The sequence below is a fragment of the Bubalus bubalis genome, chromosome 20, assembly GCF_019923935.1.
Source record: "Bubalus bubalis isolate 160015118507 breed Murrah chromosome 20, NDDB_SH_1, whole genome shotgun sequence".
NCBI lineage: Eukaryota > Metazoa > Chordata > Mammalia > Artiodactyla > Bovidae > Bubalus > Bubalus bubalis.
In genome coordinates, this window is record NC_059176.1 from 27,883,164 (window position 1) to 27,908,193 (window position 25,030).

General features: G+C 37.3%; 1 protein-coding gene across 2 annotated transcripts in view; it reads right to left on the reverse strand.

The window, feature by feature from the left end:
- Positions 1 to 25,030, reverse strand: part of ARHGAP5 (Rho GTPase activating protein 5) — a 65,589-nt gene that overhangs the window by 18,401 nt on the left and 22,158 nt on the right. The window contains exon 2 of one of the 2 annotated variants that reach the window (XM_006056263.4): positions 18,555 to 18,699. In XM_006056263.4, the coding sequence (XP_006056325.1) occupies positions 18,555 to 18,699 (145 nt within the window). Of the gene's footprint in view, positions 1 to 18,554; positions 18,703 to 25,030 lie in introns of both variants that reach the window. The other variant, XM_025271245.3, reaches the window with a different exon arrangement.

The following is a 25,030-nucleotide window of genomic DNA, read 5'->3' on the forward strand; positions in this document are numbered from 1 at the left end:
GCGTCTTTTAATTTCATGGCTGCAGTCACCATCTGCAGTGATTTTGGAGCCCAGAAAAATAAAGTCTGACACTGTTTCCACTGTTTCCCCATCTATTTCCCATGACGTGATGGGACCAGATGCCATGATCTTCGTTTTCTGAATGTTGAGCTTTAAGCCCACTTTTTCACTCTCCACTTTCACTTTCATCAAGAGGCTTTTGAGTTCCTCTTCACTTTCTGCCATCAGGGTGGTGTCATCTGCGTATCTGAGGTTATTGATATTTCTCCTGGCAATCCTGATTCCAGCTTGTGCTTCTTCCAGCCCAGCATTTCTCATGATGTACTCTGCATATAAGTTAAATAAGCAGGGTGACAATATACAGCCTTGACATACTCCTTTTCCTATTTGGAACCAGTCTGTTGTTCCATGTCCAGTTCTAACTGTTGCTTCCTGACCTGCATACAAATTTCTCAAGAGGCAGGTCAGGCGGTCTGGTATTCCCATCTCTTTCAGAATTTTCCACAGTTTCTTGTGATCCACACAGTCAAAGGCTTTGGCATAGTCAATAAAGCAGACATAGATGTTTTTCTGGAACTCTCTTGCTTTTTCCATGATCCAGCGGATGTTGGTGATTTGACCTCTGGTTCCTCTGCCTTTTCTAAAACCAGCTTGAACGTCAGAAGTTTACAGTTCACGTATTGCTGAAGCCTGGCTTGGAGAATTTTGAGCGTTACTTTAGTAGCATGTGAGACGAGTTCAACTGTGCGGTAGTTGGAGCATTCTTTGGCATTGCCTTTCTTTGGGATTGGAATGAAAACTGACCTTTTCCAGTCCTGTGGCCACTGCTGAGTTTTCCAAATTTGCTGGCATATTGAGTGCAGCACTTTCACAGCATCATCTTGTAAGGATTTGAAATAGCTCAACTGGAATTCCATCACCTCCACTAGCCTTGTTCGTCGTGATGCTTTCTAAGGCCCACTTGACTTTGCATTCCAGGATGTCTGGCTCTAGGTGAGTGATCACACCATCGTGATTATCTGGGTCGTGAAGATCTTTTTTGTACAGTTCTTCTGTGTATTCTTGCCACCTCTTCTTAATATCTTCTGCTTCTGTTAGGTCCATACCATTTCTGTCCTTTATCGAGCCCATCTTTGCATGAAATGTTCCCCTGGTATCGCTAATTTTCTTGAAGTGATCTCTAGTATTTCCCCTTCTGTTGTTTTCCTCTATTTTTTTATAGGAAGCCATGAACAAAGAACCAAAGAAAACCAGGAGAATGGTGACTTAAAAAATGAAGAATATTAATACATACAAATTCTAAAAGATGATGCTATTAAAGCACTGTACTGAATATGCCAGCAAATTTGGAAAACTCAGCAATGGCCACAGGACTAGAACAGGTCAGTTTTCATTCCAATCCCAAAGAATACTCAAACTATTGCACAACTGTGCTCATTTCACATACTAGCAAGGTAAAACTCAAAAGCCTTCAAGCCAGGCTTAAACAGCATGTTAACCAAGAACCCCATGGACTGCAGCATGCCAGGCTTCCCTGTCTTTCACTATCTCTGAGTTTGCTCAAATTCATGTCCATTGAGTCCGCGATGCCATCCAACCATCTCATACTCTGTTGCCCTTGTTCTTCTGTCCACAGTCTTTCCCTAGCATCAGAGTCTTTTTCAGTAAGTCAGCTCTTCACATGAACTGGCCAAAGTACTGGAGCTTTGGCTTCAGCATCAGTCTTTCCAGTGAATATTCAGGGTTGATTTCCTTTTGGATTGACTGGTTTGATCTCTATGCTGTCCAAAGGACTTTCTCCAGGACCACAATTCGAAAGCATTAATTTTTCAGTGCTCAGTCTTCTTTATGGTCCATCTGTACATGACTACTGGAAAAACCACAGCTTTGACTATATGGACCTTTGTTGGCAAATTAATGTCTTTGCTTTTTAATATGCTGTCTAGGTTTTTCATAGCTTTCCTTGGAAGGAGCAAGTGTCCTAATTTCATGGCTGCAGTCACTGTGCATGATGATTCTTGAGTCCAAGAAAACAGAATCAGTTAGTGTTTTCACTTTTCCCCCCTCTATCTGCCATGAAGTGATGGGACTGGATACCATGATTTTAGTTTTTTGAATGTTGAGTTTTAAGCCAGTTTTTTTTCTCTCTCTTACCTTCAGCAAGAGTGAAGTTGCTCTTCACTTTCTGTCATTAGAAAAATGACTGCATATTTGAGGTTGCTGATATTTCTCCTGGTAATCTTCATCCCAGCATTTCACATGATGTACTCTGCATACAGTTAAATAAGCAGAGTGACAATATACAGCCTTGTTGTACTCCTTTCCCAATTTTGAACCAGTCAGTTGTTCCACATAAAGTTCTAACTGTTACTTCTTGGCCTGTATACAGGTTTCTCAGAAGACAGGTAAGGTGGTCTGGCATTCCCATTTCTTTAAGAATTTTTCAGTTTACTGTGATCCACACAGTCTTTAGCGTAGATAATGAAGCAGATGTAGATGTTTTTCTGGAATTTCCTTGCTTTTTCTATGATCCAGCAGATGTTGACAATTTGATCTCTGGTTCCTCTGCCTTTTCTAAACCCAGCAGGTACATCCACAAGTTCTTGGTTCATGTACTTTTGAAGCCTAGCTTGAAGGATTTTGAGCATAACCATACTACCACGCAAAATGCATGCAACTGTATGGTAGCTTGACAATTTTTCGCACTATCCTTCTTTGGGATTGGAATGAAAACTGACCTTTTCTAGTCTTGTGCCAGTCCTGAGTTTTCCAAATTTGCTAACATATTGAGTGTAGCACTTTAACAGCATCATTTTTTAGGATTTTAGATAGCTCAGCTGGAATTCTATCATCTCCACTAGCTTTGTTTGTAGTAATGCTTCCTAAAGCCCACTTGCACTTCACACTCCAGGATGTCTGGCTCTAGGTGAGTGACCATACCATCGTGGTTATTTGGGTCATTAAGATTTTTTGTATATTTCTTCAGTGTGTTCTTGCCACCTGTTCTTAATCTCTTCTGCCTCTGCTAGGTCCTTATTGTTTGTGTCCTTTATCATGTCCATCTATGTATGAAATGTTTCCTTGATATCTACAATTTTCTTGAAAAGATCTCGTCTTTCCCATTCTATTGTCTTCTTTGCATTGTTCATTCAAGAAGGCATTCTTATCTATCCTTGCTATTCTCTGAAACTCTGCATTCAGTTGGGTGTATCCTTCCCTTTTCTCCAGTGCTTTCGTCTTCTTTCCTCAGCTATCTGTAAAGGAGCGATAAGCCTCCTGGCTGGAGGAGGTAATGGCAAACCACTCCAAGAACCCCATGAACACAAACAGTATGAAAAGCACAAATACCTAAGTACAAATCTAACAAATATATACAAGATCTGTATGAGAAAAACTATAAAACTGATGAGTGAAAGCAAAGGACCAAAAAAGAACTGACCCCTGAGCAATGCAGGAGCTAGTCCATGTATAACTTACAGCTGGTCCTCTGTATCCACTGTTGCTCCACATTCACAAATTCAAGCAAACATGGATTGTGTTTAGTAATATATTATTTACTACGGAAATATATCCAAGTGTAAGTGGACACACACAGTTCAAACTCATGCTGTTCAAAGATCAACTGTAAATGGAAAGATATACCATGTTCTTGGATAGGAAGACAAATACCATTTGGGTGTCAATTCTTCTCAGCTTGATCCATAGATTCAAAGCAACCCAATCAAATTTCCAGGAAATTATTTTATGGTTATCAACAAACTGATTGTTGAGTTTATAGATCACTGACTTAAATGTAAAATGGAGAACTATAAAATTCCTAGAAGACAACATAATTAAAAAAAACCTAGATGACCTTGGGTATGGTGATGCCTTTTTAGATATAAGCTCAAATACACAAGCAGTGATAAAAATATTGATAAGGTGGGCTTCCTTAAAATTAAAAGTCATTGCTCTGTGAAAGACAAAATCAAGAGAATTAGAAGATAAGTCACAGACTGGGAGAAAATATTAACAAAACATGTTATCTAATAAGGACTGCTATCCAAAATATACTGCTGCTGCTGGAAAACAACTCCACTGCAAAATGGGCCAAAGACCTTAATAGATACCTTATCAAAGAAGATATATAGATAGCAAATAAATATAAAAAGAAGCTTCATATCATATGTTACTAGAGAATTTCAAGTTAAAACAATGAGACATCACTATTAGAATGCCAAAATCCAGAACATTGACAACACCAGCTGCTGACAAAGATGTGGAGAACAGAAATTTTCATTTACTGCTGCTGGGAATGCAAAATGGTACAGATGCTCTGGAAGACGGCCTGTAAGTTTTTTAACAAAACTAAATGTACTCTTTGAGCTTCCACTGCCAGGAGCCTGGATTCAATCTCTGGTTTGGGGAACTACGATCCTGCAAGCCTCAAGGTAGGCCAAAAAAACAAACAAAGAAACCTAAAGGTACTCTTATCATGTGTGCTCAGTCACTCAGTTATGTCCAACGCTTTGCAACCTGTTGGGCTGTAGTCCACCAGGCTCCTCTGTCCATAGGATATTTTAGGCAGGAATACCAGAGTGGGTGGCCATTTCCTCCTCCAGGGGATATTTCCAACCCAGGTATTGAAAGCCTTGTCGTCTGCACTGTAGGTAGATTCTTTACTGCTGAGCCACAGAGCAAGCCCACTCCTACCATACCATCCAGCAATAATGCTCTTTGTTAATTTACTCATAGGAAATGAAAAATGTCTACACAAAAATCTACACACTGGTGTTTACAGCATTTATTTTGTAGCTATAGCTATGTTTATAGCATAACTGCCCAAATGTGGAAGAATACAGGCTGTTCTTCAGAAGGTAAATGGGTAATTAAATGGTGGTACATCCAGACAATGAAATCTCAACAAAGAATGGTGTTATTAACCCATGAAAAGACATAGAGAAAACTTAAATGCGTATTACTAAGTGAAAGAAGCCAATCTGAAAAGGGCACATATTGGATTATTGTCTAACAATACATTTTAGAAAAGGTAAAATAAAAAGGTAAAACAAATAACAGGTACATGGTTGCCAGGGGTGGGGGAGGTAGAGAGAGATGAATAGGCAGAGCACCAAAGACTTTTAGGGCAGTAAAAACACTCTTTATGCTACTGTAGTGATGGGTATGTCATTATACATATGTCCAAACCAATAAAATATACAACACCAAGAGTAAATACTAATGTACACTATGAATTCTGGGTGATTATCATGTATCAGCACAGGTTTATCCTTGGCAAAAAATGTACCATTTTGGGGAGTGATGTTGGTGATGGGGGTTGGGGAGTTTCACGTGTGAGAGGGGGTAAATGAGAAATCTCTCTCTTGATTCTGCTATAAATCTAAAAAAAATTTTTTTACAGATATAAACATATAGCAATCAATGCAAAGAAACAGAGGACAACAACAGAATGGGAAAGACTAGAGATCTCTTCAAGAAAATTAGAGATACCAGGGGAACATTTCATGCAAAGATGAGCTCAATAAAGGACAGAAATGGTATGGACCTAATAGAAGCAGAAGATATTAAGAAGAGGTGGCAAGAATACACAGAAGAACTGTACAAAAAAGATCTTCACGACCCAGATAATCACGATGGTGTGATCACTCACCTACAGCCAGACATCCTGGAATGCAAAGTCAAGTGGGCCTTAGAAAGCATCACGACGAACAAGGCTAGTGGAGGTGATGGAATTCCAGTTGAGCTATTTCAAATCCTTACAAGATGATGCTGTGAAAGTGCTGCACTCAATATGCCAGCAAATTTGGAAAACTCAGCAGTGGCCACAGGACTGGAAAAGGTCAGTTTTCATTCCAATCCCAAAGAAAGGCAATGCCAAAGAATGCTCCAACTACCGCACAGTTGCACTCATCTCACATGCTAGTAAAGTAATGCTCAAAATTCTCCAAGCCAGGCTTCAGCAATACGTGAACTGTAAACTTCTGACGTTCAAGCTGGTTTTAGAAAAGGCAGAGGAACCAGAGGTCAAATCGCCAACATCCGTTGGATCATGGGAAAAGCAAGAGAGTTCCAGAAAAACATCTATGTCTGCTTTATTGACTATGCCAAAGCCTTTGACTGTGTGGATCACAAGAAACTGTGGAAAATTCTGAAAGAGATGAGAATACCAGGACACCTGACCTGCCTCTTGAGAAACCTGTATGCAGGTCAGGAAGCAACAGTTAGAAGTGGACATAGAACAACAGACTGGTTCCAAATAGGAAAAGGAGTACGTGAAGGCTGTATATTGTCACCCTGCTTATTTAACTTATATGCAGAGTACATCATGAGAAATGCTGGGCTGGAAGAAGCAAAGCTGGAATCAAGATTGCCGGGAGAAATATCAATAACCTCAGATACGCAGATGACACCACCCTGATGGCAGAAAGTGAAGAGGAACTCAAAAGCCTCTTGATGAAAGTGAAAGTGGAGAGTGAAAAAGTGGGCTTAAAGCTCAACATTCAGAAAACGAAGATCATGGCATCTGGTCCCATCACGTCATGGGAAATAGATGGGGAAACAGTGGAAACAGTGTCAGACTTTATTTTTCTGGGCTCCAAAATCACTGCAGATGGTGACTGCAGCCATGAAATTAAAAGACGCTTACTCCTTGGAAGGAAAGTTATGATCAACTAGATAGCATATTCAAAAGCAGAGACATTACTTTGCCAGCAAAGGTCCGTCTAGTCAAGGCTATGGTTTTTCCTGTGGTCATGTATGGATGTGAGAGTTGGACTGTGAAGAAGGCTGAGCGCCGAAGAATTGATGCTTTTGAACTGTGGTGTTGGAGAAGACTCCTGAGAGTTCCTTGGACTGCAAGGAGATCCAACCAGTCCATTCTGATGGAGATCAGCCCTGGGATTTCTTTGGAAGGAATGATGCTAAAGCTGAAACTCCAGTACTTTGGCCACCTCATGCGAAGAGTTAACTCACTGGAAAAGACTCTGATGCTGGGAGGGATTGGGGGCAAGAGGAGAAGGGGACGACAGAGGATGAGATGGCTGGATGGCATCACGGACTCGATGGACGTGAGGTCTGAGTGAACTCTGGGAGTTGGTGATGGACAGGGAGGCCTGGCGTGCTGCGATTCATGGGGTCGCGAAGAGTCGGACACAACTGAGCGACTGATCTGATCTGATCTGATCTGATACACAGAGAAACAGATATCAAAATGCATGAGGATTGAAGTAAAATCAATGAAGTAAGTCTTTTAGCAATGATAAGTGACACTTCAGGGACAAGAATACTACAGTAATTAAAAAGGCTAAAGGCAGTATTTTTCCCCGTCAATCAAAAATAGTACATTTTAAATATGCGGTGGGGGGAGCAGAATATTACTGCAACTGGAATTCACTGTATTAAAAGACACCACTACTTTCTAGCCACTATATCTTTAATATCTGAGAAAAAGCAACAACAGTATTTCAACCTTTCATTTTGCTACTTTCTTTACATAAAATGCTTAAAAATTTATAAAGTAAATACTACATATTTGTTTTCATTTCATTTTCAAAATATCTGACAAGAGGCCTTATGTTAATGATAAGGAGACAAGCTTTGAAAAGTGAATTGACTTGCTAAATGTAAGACACTGGGCAAGCCAGGGTCATTACTTTGTCTCATTTGATACATAAAGAAAATATTTTTGACAAGCCACCCCATTTGTTTCATGGTAGGTGATTTCCTCGTTCTGCATGCTTTCTATCACTGAGGTTGGCATAATAATTTCATTTCTAGACATTTTTCCTAGAAAATAAAAATATAAGCAAATATGTAAACAAAAGAATAACTGCCATATTGAATGTAAAAGCTGAATACATTACTAATTATTTCCCCATAGGGATAAAAAGAGGAAGGGCCAGCGTGTTTCTTCAGACTTACAGACATTCATTTTCCTGCAGGAATTTCACCATTTAAAAAACAAAAGAGCTACAGGTGTAATCACCTGATTGTCAATCACAAAAATGACAATTCCATATGTTTCCATCTAACATAAAAACAAAGTATTTGACATAGCTTTCTCTTAAGAACAGCCTTTCTTTTCCTGCATTAACCAGAGCATTTTGCACATTGTGTATCACCTTCATCATCTACTATTATCACAAGGTAAAGCCTGGATTTTTAATGTTGTAACAGCTCAGTACAATAAAAATTACCTGGAATGTGAAGTCAAGTGGGCCTTAGAAAGCATCACTATGAACAAAGCTAGTGGAGATTACAGAATTCCAGTTGAGCTGTTTCAAATCCTAAAAGACAATGCTGTGAAAGTGCTGCACTCAATATGCCAGCAAATCTGGAAAACTCAGCAGTGGCCACAGGACTGGAAAAGGTCAGTTTTCATTCCAATCCCAAAGAAAGGCAATGCCAAAGAATGCTCCAACTACCACACAGTTGCACTCATCTCACATGCTAGTAAAGTAATGCTCAAAATTCTCCAAGCCAGGCTTCAGCAATACGTGAACCATGAACTTCCTGATGTTCAAGCTGGTTTTAGAAAAGGCAGAGGAACCAGAGATCAAATCGCCAACATCCGTTGGATCATGGGAAAAGCAAGAGAGTTCCAGAAAAACATCTATGTCTGCTTTATTGACTATGCCAAAGCCTTTGACTGTGTGGATCACAAGAAACTGTGGAAAATTCTGAAAGAGATGGGCATACCAGACCACCTGACCTGCCTCTTGAAAAACCCGTATGCAGGTCAGGAAGCAACAGTTAGAACTGGACATGGAACAACAGACTGGTTCCAAATCGGGAAAGGAGTATGTCAAGGCTGTACATTGTTACCCTGCTTATTTAACTTATATGCAGAGTACATCAGGGGAAACGCTGGGCTGGAAGAAGCACAAGCTGGAATCAAGACTGCTGGGAGAAATATCAATAACCTCAGAAATGCAGATGACACCACCCTGATGGCAGAAAGTGAAGAGGAACTAAAGAGCCGGTTAATGAAAGTGAAAGTGGAGAGTGAAAAAGTGGGCTTAAAGCTCAACATTCAGAAAACGAAGATCATGGCATCTGGTCCCAACACTTCATGGCAAATAGATGGGCAAACAGTGGAAACAGTGTCAGACTTTATTTTTCTGGGCTCCAAAATCACTGCAGATTGTGACTGCAACCATGAAATTAAAAGACGCTTACTCCTTGGAAGGAAAGTTATGACCAACCTAGACAGCATATTAAAAAAGCAGAGACATTACTTTGCCAACAAAGGTCCATCTAGTCAAGGCTATGGTTTTTCCAGTGGTCATATATGGATGTTGGACTATAAAGAAAGGTCAGTGCATTAGAATTGATGCTTTTGAACTGTGGTGTTGGAAAAGACTCTTGAGAGTCCCTTGGACTGCAAGGAGATCCAACCGGTCCATCCTAAAGGAGATCAGTACGGGTGTTCACTGGAAGGACTGATTATGAAGTTAAAACTCCAATCCTTTGGCCACCTGATAAAAAGAGCTGACTCATTTGAAAAGACCCTGATGTTGGGAAAGATTGAGGGCAAGAGGAGTAGGGGACGACAGAGGATTTAATGGTCGGATGGCATCACCAACTCGATGGACATGGGCTTGAGTGGACTCCGGGAGTTGGTGATGGACAGGGAGGCCTGGTGTGCTGCGGTTCATGGGGTCACAAAGAGTTGGACGTGACTGAGCGACTGAACTGAACTGATATAAATTTAAATTATAAAAAGTCACACTATCTTTTGCAATGGTCATGCACTCGTTTTAGGAAAAAATAATAAATGCTAATTCTATTTTGGAAAATAAAGACTTAAAAAGATATCACTCTTGTGTTACTATTGGCACAAGGACACACATGTAGGGTTATTAAAACAAACTAGGGTTCATTTTTAAACATTTATTAAATAAAGATTTAATCATATGTGCCCCCAGTTTTAGGAGCTACAGGTCCCTAATCTCTTAGAGATTATGGTCTAATGGCTGTGGTGTTCAAAAAACAAAAAGAAAGGATTAGCTGTACCCCAATGACCAGCTACTTCAAGAAGAAAATGTTCTTGCTAACAGATAAAAAATATGTTTCAAAGCCAGACAACACAAAAGGCAATTTATTAATATACTAGAAATCCTTAAAGAATTTCTGCTAGACACAGGCATACTAAAATTATCTAATGAAACGCTTTAAGGGCTAATTTATAATTCTTGGCTAGATCTAGAATAAACAAGTCACTCTTGAATCATTAAAGTCAGATGTCAATGATCACAACTTTAAGCATTATCTGACACTGTTAAGGTTATTAAAAGTCTAGAATTTCAAAAGCAACCTAAGAAGTCCTTTAGGAAATAGCATTATATGTTTCTTAGTATGATGCATCAAAGAAAGATATCTCAGCCCTATGTAGAATTCCAGCCAAAAGTGTTTAAGTTGAATCTGACTAGGAATCAGACAAAATTTAGGAACATTCTGGGAAAAAAAACTTAAGAATTTTCAAAAAATGTGTCAAGAAAATATAAGTAAGGCTAGAGAACTATTATAGATTAAGGAAAGATAACGAGACATATTTCATGCATAACAATAAATGCAAATGCACGATCCTTGACTGGATCCTAAACTGAAAGAACAAAGAAGCTGTAAGAGGGCATTACTGGGATAATAATGGAAATCTGCTTATAAACAAAATATTATAAAGTAAGATTTTATCAATGTTTTATTTCCCAAAGGTGTTATTTATATTGTGGTTATGTGGAGAAAATGTTCTTAGGAGATACATGCTAAAAGATTCAAGAGTGAAGTACATGGTATCTGTAACTTTCCAATGGTTTAGCCAAAAAAAAAAAAAAAAGTTGGGGAGAAATGTGGTAACCTCCTCCCCCAAAATTGGTATATCTAGATGAAAGTTATGTGGATGCTTCATAATATTATCCTTGTTACATTTCTGAAGGTTCAAAAAATTTTCAAAATGTTTAGAAATAAAGAAAACACTGGATGATTACTTCAGATTTGTGGTCACATATTTAACGTGAAATGCATGGTTTATGTTTTTCTACAGCCATGATCTACTTTTCTCGTCCAACTGCAGCGTAGGCAGAGAGTTAGTTTAATCAAAGTTGAGGTTTGCCAAGAGAATAACATGGTGGGGTTTGATGAGATATGCAAAGGAGTGAACATAAAAATGGACTGATATATAGGTAGGACAAGGAAGCACAGACGATAAAAGGCAATGACATTCAGTGAAAAAGTGTTATTTATTTAGATCAACGAAAATGAGTAGTTCAAAAAGGCAACTGGGAATGAGGAAGTATAAAGAAAAACAAAGTTATAGTAACCTTTATTTTACCAATAAAACAGAGATTCATTTATACTCATTTCACCTCAATTATTTCATTGATCACTGGTGTGTTGGAACAACATAATTTTCAGACCAATATTTAAAGAACCTCACTGAGACACTCATGCTTCTAACATAATGTGAGCAGAAAAATAACCTCTAAGCTTTAGAGGTAATCTTTTCTTTGTAATTTGTAATAATGAGGGCATTTCAGATTAACTACATCTACATGCAAATATAAATTTTAGGATAGTGAGAGAAATTCCTCATTTATCTGGAACTTGGTCATCTCAACCCCTAACCTATCATAACTTAAAAAATGCAAATAAAAAGGATTATAAATAGCCAAAAAGATGTTACAAACTCCTGCACTAAAATACACTGTTTTCTTTATAGGAGGAATACCTCCTGTTTACCCACAGATTCTATTCAACCTAACCAAAAACACAACTTAGACTAACTCTGCCATATGTTTTCCTGACTCACAACAAATTAGAAGTTGTAAACTGGAAATGCAAAATAAAATTATAAGCAGCAGGAGATACACTGGCAACAAAACATAAAACTGGAAGACTAAAATCTAGAAAAAATTTTAGAAAATCTCTAACATAGAAATGCTTCAAAAGTTCCTGAAGATAGCTCTTTAATAACAGAGAAAACTAGCTTTAAAATATTCTAAAGAATAAAAAGATAAAGGAAGAAACACTTCCTAGCTCATTCTATGAGGTCAGTATTACCCCAATACTAAAGCCAAAGACTCCAAAAGAAACGAAAGCTATATACCAATATTCTTTAGGAATACAGATGCAAAAAACTTCTGCAGAACACTAGCAAACTGAAGGGCTTTCCAGGTGGCACAGTAGTAAAGAAACTGCCTGCAAATGCAGGAGATGCAAAAGATGCAAGTTTGATCCCTGGGTTGGGAAGATCCCCTACATTAAGGAATGGCAACCTGCTTCAGTATTCTTGCCTGGAGACTCCTTGGACAGAGAAGCCTGGTGGGCTAAGAGTCAGACGCAACTGGGCACCCACACAGCAAATTGAATGCAACAGCATTAAAAAGATTAGATACCATGAGGCAGTGGGATTTATCACAGGAATGCAAATGTGGTTCAACATAACAAAAAGATAATGCAACTCACATTAATAGAATGAAAGAAAAAAATCCCACATGATTATATCAATTGACACAAAAAAATCATTTCACAATATCAAACACCCTTTCACAATAAAAAATACTCTACAAACTAGGAATAAAATGTTTTATGGATTGACTTAGTCTCCCCAAAAGATATGTTGACGTCATAACCCCCAATGCCTTAGAAAGGGACCTTACTTGCAAACAAGACCACTACAATCAGCTAGGATAAGATGAGGTCATATAAGATGAGGGTGAGTCCTTAACCCAACAACTAGTATCTTTCTAAGAAGGCAGATACAGCCAGATCTCCAAAGACAGAATGGAGTAACATTATTACTTGTAAGCCAAGGAATATCAAGGATTGACAGACACCACCAGAAGCCAGAAAGAACCAAGAAAGGATTCTATCCAGAGTCTCTGAGGGAGCATGACCCAACTAACATCTTGATCTCAGATTTCCAGCCTTTAGGCTGTCAGCAAATACATTTCTATTGTTTTAAGCTACCCAGTTTGTGGGAGTTCATTCTGGCAACTCCAGGAAACTAATACAGAAGGAAACTTCTGTAACACGATAAAGAATATTTATGAAAAATTCAGAGCTAACATGATAATGGTGAAAGAAAGCTTTCCTCTAAAGTAAGGAATACCAACAATGCCTGCTTTCACCACAGCTATTCAATATTACACTGGAAGGTCAAGCCAGAGCAAGACACAGAAACAAAAGACAACCAAATTTCAAAAGAAGAAGTAAAGCTATCCCTATTCACATTGGATATGACCTTATATACACAGAAAATCCCAAAGAATACACACCCACACCAGAAAAAAACACAAAAAACCCTAATATGCTAATAAAAAAATTCAGCAAAAAACAGAATAATCTTAAAAGCAGTTGGGAATTGAGGGAGAGAGGGTAACACATCATATACAGAGGAATACTGGAAAGAAAAACAGATTTTTGGGTAAATATCATGCAGAAGACAAGGAGCAATCTTTAAAAAAACTGAAAAGAAAAAAATCTAACAGCCTAGAAATAAAAGAACAAAGTTGGAGGACTAAACTTCCTGGTTTCAAAAACTACCCCACAGATAAAATATTGAAAACAAACTGGTACTGACAAAAATGGATAGGCATATAGATCAATGGAATATAAGTGGAAGAACTACTCACATTTACAGCCAAGTGATTTTCAAAAAGAATGCTGGGAATTCAATAAATGGTGCTTGGACAATGGATATGTACAAGCAAATGAATCAAGCTGGGATGCCTCCTTGTACCACACACAAAAATTAACTCAAAATGAATCACAGACCTAAATGTAACAGGTAAAACCAAAAAAGCTCTTAGAAGAATATATAGGAATACATTTTTGTAATCTTGGCTTTGGCAAAGCTTTCTTAGATATGATATCATGCACACAGTGACAAAAAAAAAATTAGATTTCATCAAAATTTACAACTTTTGTGCTTCAAACGATACCAAAAAGAAATGTGGGGAAAAAAACTGCAAATCGTATTTGAAAGCAACTTGTTCACTGCAGATGGTGATTGCAGCCATGAAATTAAAAGATGTTTACTCCTTGGAAGGAAAGTTATCTAGACAGCATATTAAAAAGCAGAGACATTACTTTGCTAACAACGGTCTCTCTAGTCAAGGCTATGGTTTTTCCAGTGGTCATGTATGGATGTTAGAGTTGGACTATAAAGAAAGCTGAGTGCCGAAGAATTGATGCTTTTGAACTGTGGTGTTGGAGAAGACTCTTGAGAGTCCCTTAGACTACCAGGAGATCCAACCAGTCCATCCTAAAGGAGATCAGTCCTTGGTGTTCACTGAAAGGACTGATGCTGAAGCTGAAACTCCAATCCTTTGGCCACCTGATGCGAACAGCTGACTCATTTGAAAAGACCCTGATGCTGGGAAAGATTGAGGGCAGGAGGAGATGGGGACAACAGAGGATGAGATGGTTGGATGGCATCACTGACTCAATGGACATGGGTTTGGGTGAATTCCGGGAGTTGGTGATGGACAGGGAAGCCTGACATGCTGCAGTTCATGGGGTTGCAAAGAGTTGGACACCACTGAGCGACTGAACTGAACTGAACTGAACTGTATCTAGAGTATATAAAGAACTCTTCAACTCAACACTAAGATAAACAACTGAACTTAAAAATGGCAAAGTATATGAAAAGATATCTTTCCAAAGATATACAAATGGCCAATAAACAACTGAAAATATGTTCAACATCATTTGTCATCAGGGAAATGCAAATCAAAACCACATGATACTTTCACACCCACTAATATGGCTATAATCAAAAAATCAGAAAATACATGTTAGCAAAGATATGGAGAAACTAGGACTCTTGAATATTACTGGTGGGAATGTAAATGGTGCAGTCACTTTTTGCATGACAGTCTGGTAAATTCCTCAAAGGGTTAAACATAGGGGCTTCCTTAGTGGCTCAAATGGTAAAGAATGTGCCTGCAATGCAGGAGACCCGGGTTAGATCCCTGGATCAGGAAGATGCCCTGGAGAAGGAAATGGCAACTCACTCCTTCCATGGATAGAGGAGCCTCGTGGGCTACAGTCCACAGGGTCGCAGAGAGACATGACTGAGCGATTAACACATACGTACCCTATGATCTTGAAATTCTGCTCCTAGGTATGTATACTCAAAGGAGGGAAAAATGTGTCCACACAAAAAACTGGTACATAAGTGTTCACTGCAGCAATATTCAGAGTTGTCAAAAAGTGGCAATCAACACAAATTCGCATCAATGGAACATTATTCAACAATAAAAATGCATGGGGATTCCCTGGTGGCTCAGTGGTAGAGTCTGTCTGCCAATGCAGAAGAAATGAATTCAGGGATTGATCTGGGAAAACTCCACATGCTGCTGAGTTAGCCCACGCACCACAACCACTGAGCCTGTGCTCTAGGGCCTGGGAGCTGCAACTACAAAGACCACGTCTGCAACTACTAAAGCCTGTGTGCCCTAGAGCCAGTGCTCGGCAACAAGACGAGCCACTGCAATGAGAAGCCCACGCCCTACATCTAGAGAGTAATGCGCACAGCAACAAAGACCCCGCACAGCCAAAAATACATAAAAATTATTTTAAAAAATGAAGTACTGAGAGATGCTAACATGGGTGCTATAAAACACTATGTTAAAGCAAAGAAGACAGTCACAAAAGACCAGAATAGGTAAATCTATAGAGTCAGAAAGTTAAGGGATGATGAGTATGGAGAATGGGGAACTGACTGCTTAATGGATGGGGTTTACTTTGGAAGTGATGAAAACGTTCTAAAATTCAATGTGCTGATGCTTGCACAACTCTGTGAACATACAAATATACCACTGGACTGTACAATTTAAATGGGTAGAGTGTCGAGTATGTGAATTATATTTTATAAAGCTGTTTTCTAAGAGGATTATAACTTAAGAAAACCTTTCAAAAATAAGGATAATTACTTGTTTAAAATAAAAATTATGAACATATACTATGATTCTTAAAACATGTTGTAAATTTAAAGTGTACAATAGAAAAAGGGATTGGAGGGTTAAATGTACTGTTCCAAGGTTCTTAAGCTACACATTATGCTGGTGTAATGTTGTCTAAAGATGAATTGTGATTAAAGATATATATTTAAAATTCGAGAGTACCACTTAAAATAACCCTAACAGATAAACATTGTAACTGGATGCTGGCGTTAAAATAAGAGTAAAAAGTTTTCAGCTAATCCAAAAGAAAGCAAAAACAGAAAAGGAATAATGTTCACATGAGACAAAAAATAAATAAAAACAAGACAGAAGATTTAAAACCAATTAGATTGATAATTACATAAAAAGCCAATGATCTAATAAATACTCCACTTAGAAGAGTGGATTGTCAGACTCAGTCCATGAGAAACTCCATTAAATAAGAAGATACAATTAAAAAGGATTAAAAAAACATATACCTCATAGAAAAAAAGAAAGAAAATGCAGTTTGCTACATTAATTTTAGATTAAGTAGGCTTCAAAACAAGGAGAATGCATCATAAAGATACTATTTCATAAAAAAAGACATAATCCTAAATATATGTGAAACTAAACAAATTTCAAAACACGACACAAAAACTAACACAACTCAAAAGAGAAACAGACAAGTATCAATCATGATTAAAGATTTTAACAGTACTCAATTAAAAAAAACAAGTCAACAAGAAAATCAGTAAGGACAGATAAGATTTGACCAATATTCTCAAAGAACTTGACCTGACATTGGATGAATCCTTCATCCAATAGCTTAATAAATATTTTGCTCAGGGTCCCAAGGAACATTCTTCAAAACAGACCACATTCTGGGCTATAAATAACAAGTCTCAATAAAGTTACACTGAAGTCAAACTGTTTTCAACTGCGACAAAATTAAACTATAAATGAATAACAGAAAGTTATCTGGAAAACATTTGAAATAAAAATTAATGTGTTAAATTAAAAAGTCAAAAGGGAAATTACAAAGTATCCTGAACTGAATGAAAATGGAAACAGCATTAAGACCTTGATGTACAGCTAACATAATATTTACAGGAAAATTTTAAATGCTAAACAGTATAGAAGACTGGACAAAATCATTAATCTAGGTTTATACCTTAAGAAACTATAAAAAAAATCAAATGAAAGCAAAAAGAAGTAAAGAAGAAGTAGAATTCACTGAATTTAGAAATGGACAAAAGAGAAAAAAAATCAATAAAATCAAAAGCTTATGGACAAACTTCTAACAAGAAGGAAAAAAGAAATTAGTAATACCAAAAACAAAAGAAGAGGCATCAAAAGTATGATATGGAATTTTATAAACCACCTTATAGCAACTTGAATGAAAAGGATAAACCCCCTGAAAGACACAGTCAATGCTTACTGAATAAATTGAAAATCTGTACAGTCCTATATCCATTAAAGAAATTTAATCTATAGTTAAAAGCCTCCTCACAAAATTCCAGGTCCAGATAGTTTCGCTGGTGAATTCTACCAAAATTTAATAAAGAACTATTACCATTCTATACAATCTTTTCCAGAAAACAGACTCAGTCTGTGATGCCAGCTTTACCCTGATACCAAAACCAGATATTAGGCACTGCTGCTGCTGCTGCGTCACTTCAGTTATGTCCGACTCTGTGCGACCCCATAGACGGCAGCCCACCAGGCTCCCTCGTCCCTGGGATTCTCCAGGCAAGAACACTGGAGTGGGTTGCCATTTCCTTCTCCAATGCAGGAAAGTGAAAAGTCAAAGTGAAGTCGCTCAGTCGTGTCCGACCCTCAGCAACCCCATGGACTGCAGCCTACCAGGCTCCTCCGTCCATGGGATTTTCTAGGCACTGCTAGAAAACTATAAATTGTTAATTCTTAGAATGCAGAATCCTTATCATTTTAGCAAACTGGATCCAGCAATAACACATAGACGAAGTGGTATTTATCCCAGGAATCTCAGGTTAATTTAACATTTAAAAATCAATTAATATAATTTCACCATTTACACTGAAGTAAAAATGAACTTTCTAGATAAGACATTTGCCTAACTTTTTTATTAAAAAAAAAAAAAGCTTATCAAAAGAGGTCATTAAGAATAAAGAGAGCTATAATGAAATTAGCTCATGTTTTCAAACCATTAAATTTTGTAGTCTATTCAGATCACTACAGTTTCATGGTTAACTTGTATTCATTTTAAATGCACATAAACAATATTCTGCCTATATTCCTCAACTGTGACTAGTCCAACAGATTCATTGGATGAAACAGATAAGTGTAGGCTTGTTTTTAAAACAGTGAGGATATCTACACACGCCTTACAAATACAACTCAAACCACATATACCATATTAAGCTAGTGCTCCTGAATAAATAATAACATCACAAACAAGCTACCTCCTGTGCATTCATAAATATTGCTATGAATTTTAAAAGGAAAAACTCATGTGTAAAATGAGTTAAAAAATAGTACCAGTCTTAAACATTTTGAAAACATTCAAACTACTACCTTAAATCATACCTATGATTAAACAGTAGCATAAATTTTAAATCAAACGTCTTGCAATGATAACTTCTATCCTACCTGTATCTTCAATAAATTCCACACATTTTTCAACAAACAGTGGTATAGGCTTCTCAGCTGTAACCAGATCCTGGAGGGGCATCCCAAAGTAATTACTTTCCCAATTTCTACGTGTTGGTGGATTGAAGTTCTTAGTTTTCTTTTTCTGCTATAAGAAAAAATATTTAAGTTAAAACTATTTTAATTAATTCCCTTTAAAATAACATTAGTATCAAGCAATATAAATACACAATTTGTATCAAAAGAAATATCTAAAAGTTACATCCAACCTAAATGTCCATCAATATGGCATTCAATAAATAAATTCTGCTATAAACAGCAACTTGACCAAGAGAAAGAGACAAAAGTGAACAGACAAAAAATGGCTGAACAGAAGAAACTGTTCTCTTTGGAAAATAACAGAAAACTGGATACGCAGGAAAATTAGAAAAGATCATTTTTCAATGCCAATGAAAAGGAGAAACAAGGAGTAAGCATCTCACAATTCACAGTTCAAGTGTGGTATGCTAATTGCTGCATTTGTTATTTGGTCTTTGGGAAGTTCCAAGTGAGATTTTTGTGCATAGCTATACTAGTAAGCATAACATAGCTTTATTTATTGATTATATAATGAACCTATGCAACTCCATGAGTGTCTAGTTTCATCATTTGTCTTATTTCCCCATTTTCTTCCATAGTATCTATTGAATATTTCTTAAACATTAAGATATTTTTTACAAAAGAAAGTAACATCCCAGTGGGAAATGAGATGTTAATTTAGTCTATTAAAAACATTTTACTAGGCACCCAAAAAGGTAATTTTTATTAGCAATGAACAAAACATTTTCACAATAGTAAAAAGTTACATAAGGATTTTCAAAGTTTAATTTCAATCTTGCATTGGGAGAAAATAGCTTCTTAACCAGGGAATGAACATTTCAAAAACTAAGGAAATATTGCCTGAAATTCAACCCTTAAGGAGATTCTGAGTCAGTCTTCCTTAAGTAGGGTGTATTTATATTTGTCATGAGTATCGTAATTGACTTACAAATCAGATAAAAACATGCTATTTCTAATCAGAATAATGTGTGTGTGTGTGTGTGGAGGGGCAGAAAGGGAGCACAGCACAGGCTGAGGTTTCAACACTTAAAGCAACAGCCCTCATTTTAATTTCCGATTCTTCCCATCGGAATCTCTCCTTTGGATGGACTGACCTTTCAATATTCTTTCAAGTTCCGAGTTATGCAATTTCCCTGGTGGCTCAGACGGTAAAGAATCCAACTACAATGCAGGAGATCCAGGTTTGATCCCTGGGTTGGGAACATCCCTTGGAGGAAAAAACAGCAACCCACTCCAGTATTCTTGTCTTCATGGACAGAGGAGCCTGGTGGACTAAGGTCCATGGGGTTGCAAAGAGTCAGACACAACTGAGCAACTAACACTAACAGTCAATTAAATCCTTTCTTTCATTTCAATTTGAGGCTGCTCTACCTAGCAACATCCAGAGTTCGTGAAATCCAACTTTTAAATTTTCATATACCATCACTCTGGTGATACAGATTACACACAGTATAACTAGGTGTTTGGAATGTCACCATCAAAGCACTGGAGTACTTGACCTGGCTCAAGACCTAGCCCATCAAGTCAAGTAGAGTGGATTCTTCCTACCCCTTAGACGATCCTTCCACTAACCACCACCACCAAAACAAAACAATGTGCAAGAAAGCAGAAATGAGCTGAGGTAGGGATAGAGTGGCTGGGTTGTCATCTTTCTTAGGTGGAGCATTAAGATGCTTTCTAGTCTGCAAACTACTAGAAGCACCATTTGATTAGAAAAGTAAAAACTAAGGCAATGATGGGTGTTTTGTTTAGAATGATAATACAAGTGGTGAAAAAAGACTACATTTAAGCAGATTAATGATAACAGCAATGCCTAGCCTTTGGTAGCAGCAACAGAAATAAAAGATCTTAATCTGAAATGTCAACTAAAGGAAAAAGTTGTAAGAAAAGTAAGCTAGCTAGTCCTAACTGCCCCAATCAACTCTTAAGAAATTTGCTTTTCATACCACCCTTTAGGAACCAATCTAAATTCTGAACACTTTACTAAAATTGGGGTTAGATTTCTCTGGGTTATGCTGAGGGGATATCTCCCAAGGTCCATAAAGGTACAAAGGCAAGTTACTCAATTCTGCAGGTTCAACACCACTAATCTGAGGGAATGAAAGGCTAGGTGGCTTATAGCATGGAATTTCTGGCAAACTCTAAAGGCATAATTTACTAACATTTAACCGCCTTGACAATCGAGTTACAGGTCACACACACTGTGGGGGAAAAATGCGTAAAAAACTTACGAGACCACCAATTTTTCTACTAATTTATACTGCTACAAAATAAAATTCTGTGTAGGAAAGCTGTTTTGAATTAGACACTCCTATATTAGCTTTCATGATGAAGAAAAATGTCTGTAACTTTTTTCTGTAAGTGATAGATCTTTTATTTATTTATTTAGGCTGCATTTGGTCTTTTTCTCTAGTTGCGGAGAGCTTTTTCTTTAGTTGCTGCGAGCGGGGACTACTCTCCAGTTGTGGTGCAAGGAATTCTCATGGCAGAGGCGTCTCTTGTTGCAGAGTACAGGCTCCAGGTCCTGAAGCTCTAGGCTTCAGTAGTTGTAGTGCATAAGATTAGTTGCTCCACAGAGTGTGGAATATTTCTAAACCAGGGATCGAACCCATGTCTCCTGCATTGTCATGCAGAGTCTTCACCATTGAGCCACCAGGGAAGCTCTATAAAGTGACAGTTCTTAGGCACAAAAATCACTTCAGAGAGTTCTTTAAAAACGTGAATTTTGAAAAACTACAAAATTCTAATATACAACCCTTAGTTAAGAGTTGCTAATCTATAGCTTCAAATTTATACCAATTTAAAATAATTTATATACTATAAAATCTATTTCATAAATTAAACTGTCTAAGGCTAGATGACGACAACTTTTATTGCCATCAAGGTTTTCTGAAATGCAAGAAAAAAGATGGGGCATATGATTATTTGGTCATTTATATCTATAGCTTTTGACCAATCATTAGTCAGAAGTGGCAGCCCCCAATTAAATAACTGTGTTAGTAAGAAAACAAATCTGATGTATGATAATTCAACTTCTGATTCATTATTACATATAAATCTTAATTTCTGCTTAAATACAAATACCCATGGTCTTTTTTTCTGGCCACAGGTAAATCTCATGTCTGCAAAAGCATATCTAGTAAAACAAACATTCCATTTCACAAATAATATGAACAATGTTACTAATTAAGTGTCTAGCAGATATTAAAAACTATCATTAGAGTAAGTAAACAGAAAAAGGTATATAAATAGCTCTTTACAGAACTTCCCTTCAGCAGTATCAGCAACACAACAAAGGAGAAAAACTAAGCAACATCCTGAAGTAAATACTATAATCAATAACACTGAAAAAAAACACAATACCTCAATTCACAGGTAATCAACCAACTGAAGAAAACTTTGGTAGCAAGAAACAGTGGAGGTAGTTTTCAAAGAATAAATCTAGGAAACAAGAAATTTTGGACTTCTCTATTGTCTTTAAGAAGGGATTCTTGAAATAAAAAATGAAAGAAGAAATGAGACAACCAGAGGTAAGATGTAAAGAAAGTAAAGAAAAAACCCATTAAAGAAATGAATACTCTCTTTGGTAAAACACTCAATGATTGAAAATATCAGAATAAAGTGGAAAAGATCATCAGAGTCCTCTTTTCTATATCATTTCTCTGACACACACCAAAAACCACTTTTGCTCCCATTTTAAAAAGAAGTCTTAATCTTCCTCTCCCTGTGAGTAACTGCTCCAGAATGAGAATTCCTTTTCATAGAACAAACTCATTGGAAAAGACCCTGATGGCAGAAGGAGACTGAGGGCAGAAGGAGAAGGGGTAACAGAGGATGAGATGGTTGGATGGCCTCATCAACTCAACGCACATGAGTTTGAGCAAACTTTGGGAGATGGTGAAGGACAGGGAAGCCTGGTGTGCTGCAGTCCATGGGATTACAAAGAGTCAGACACGACTGAGCAACTCAACAATAAACTCCACATAAATCACCTATACTAGTTGTCTCTAATCCCTCTCTTTCCATTCCCTTTTATATGTACTCAAATTAATCTTTTGCTCAGATGATAAAGAATCCGCCTGCAATGCGGGAGGACCCTGGGTTGAGAAGATCCCCTGGAGAAGGCAACAGCTACCCACTTCAGTATTCTGGCCTGGAGAATTCTATGGACAGAGGACTCTGGCAGGCTACAGTCCATGGGGACGCAAAGAGTCGGACACACCTGAGCGACTTTGACTTCACTTCAAGTTAATCACTTTCATCACTTCACTAAATTACTGCTCTTATTAATATTATAAATGATTGTTCTGCAATAGTCAGTTTTCAGCTCTCCTCTTAACCTTTCAACAGTTATTCTGTTGAACAGACTTCAGGAGACTACCTTTGTTATCTCACTTATCCTCCCCTTATTAGTCTCCTTTCCTGGTCCCTCTTGGCAACCTTGTAATACTGGCAACACCCCAGGCCTCAGTCCCTGTCTTTTTTTCCTCAATATCTATAATCACCCTCTTGGTAATGTCACCCATATGCTGATAACCCAAATCAATACCTCTAGCTGAGCTCTTTCTCTTGATCTCTAGACTCATTTGGAACATTCTACCCGACATTTTCACTTGCATGTCTGAGACATTTCCTAACGTGCAAAACTGAACTCCTAATGATGTATTTCCTTAAAATGCACTCCATCTTTAGCCTTCTATATACATCTCAGTTGCTGACAATTCCATCCTTTCAGTTGCCAGACTAAAATCTTGGGAGTCATCTTTGATACCTCTTGTTTTCTCACATCCTACTTTCAAATGTATGATACAGCAATTACTCACATCTTAACAATCTTATTGTGTTGACTGCCTCATCAATCCTCCCTGCTTCTACCATTATTCCCTACAAACCATTCTCAATAAAGCAACCAGGATAATGACTCCACAAATGATGGCCTTTAAGGGCACATACAATCTTGCATGCCTTGAACTCTGCCTCTTTTTATTCCGACCTTATTTCCTCTACCTTCTCCTTCATTTTACATCCTTTCCTCCAACTACATGGCTTACTTGCTTTTTCAGCATGCAACATATGCTCCTAATTTTACGTCTGTTTCCTCTACCTTCTCAATGAGGCCTACACTGACTATTAAAAACTGTAATCTATGGCCTGTCTCCTGCCCAGAACTTCCAATCCCTCTTACACTGCTTTTCCTATCCACAACACTATATGATTTTCTCATGTATCATCATCATCATATGCCTGCTACAATTTAAGCTCCACACAAGGGCAGGGATTTTTATCTGCTTTGTTCATTAATATACTTTAATGACCTGGAATACTGTTCATAAAGAAGAGAAAGGTACAAAGTCAAGGTACAAGTCAAGGTCTCTTCTGAAATAATGAATTTAACTTGCAAACAGAATAATCTCATCATGCACCAAGAAAGATAAACAAAAAATAGGAATAAACCATCAAGTTACAGATATGCTGCAGAATTGGAAAGCTTCAGAAATCTTAAAAAGCATTTAGGTAGAAGAAACCAAATGACCAACAATGGTGAAAAAATATCAGGCTAGCCTCAAAGGTCTCATGAAAACCTAAAAAGTCAAAAACTCATTTCTATAGGAATGTTCATGAGAAAAAGATTTGTCAAGGATTCTTTACTTAGTGTGTCATCCAAATATGGGTAATAAGCAACTCTAAAAGGAACTATAAAGTTCTCAAATATGTAATAATTAATATTTAAATGACAGCACTCTCAAACTGCCTTCTTACAAATCCTAATCACATAATGAAACATCATTGGGTGGAGAACAGGGGACACAGGAATAAATTAGGAGTTTAGGATTTATATATATATATATATATTTATTAGTATATATAAAGTAGGTAACCAACAGGGACCTACTGCATAGCACAGGGAACTATTCTCAGTACTTTGTAATAAGCTACAAGATAAAAGAATATGAAAAATATATATACACACACACATATATAATATCTGAATCACTTTGCTGTACATGTGAAACTAATAAAACATTCAAAATCAACTATACTTCAATCAAACCACAATGAAACATCATCAGTATTAAAGAACTTACATCTGGAAAATGTGTGCTTTGAAAAACATAAAAATAAACACTTAAACACAAAACTAATTCTGAGTTACAGTGATACAGCTACTAAACAGAATATTATCTGTAATTTTGTGAGTCAATGTACAGAATGTAAAAATTAAACAACTAGTAGGCCAGAACCAAAAGCTTCAACCTATCCTAAAAAAGGTGGTGGGGAGTAAAAGATAAAGTAATTATGTTAATACGCAACAGGGTATCACAATATACAATGAAGGATTAAGGATGTTAAACTGAAGTTGGGATTCAATATAAACT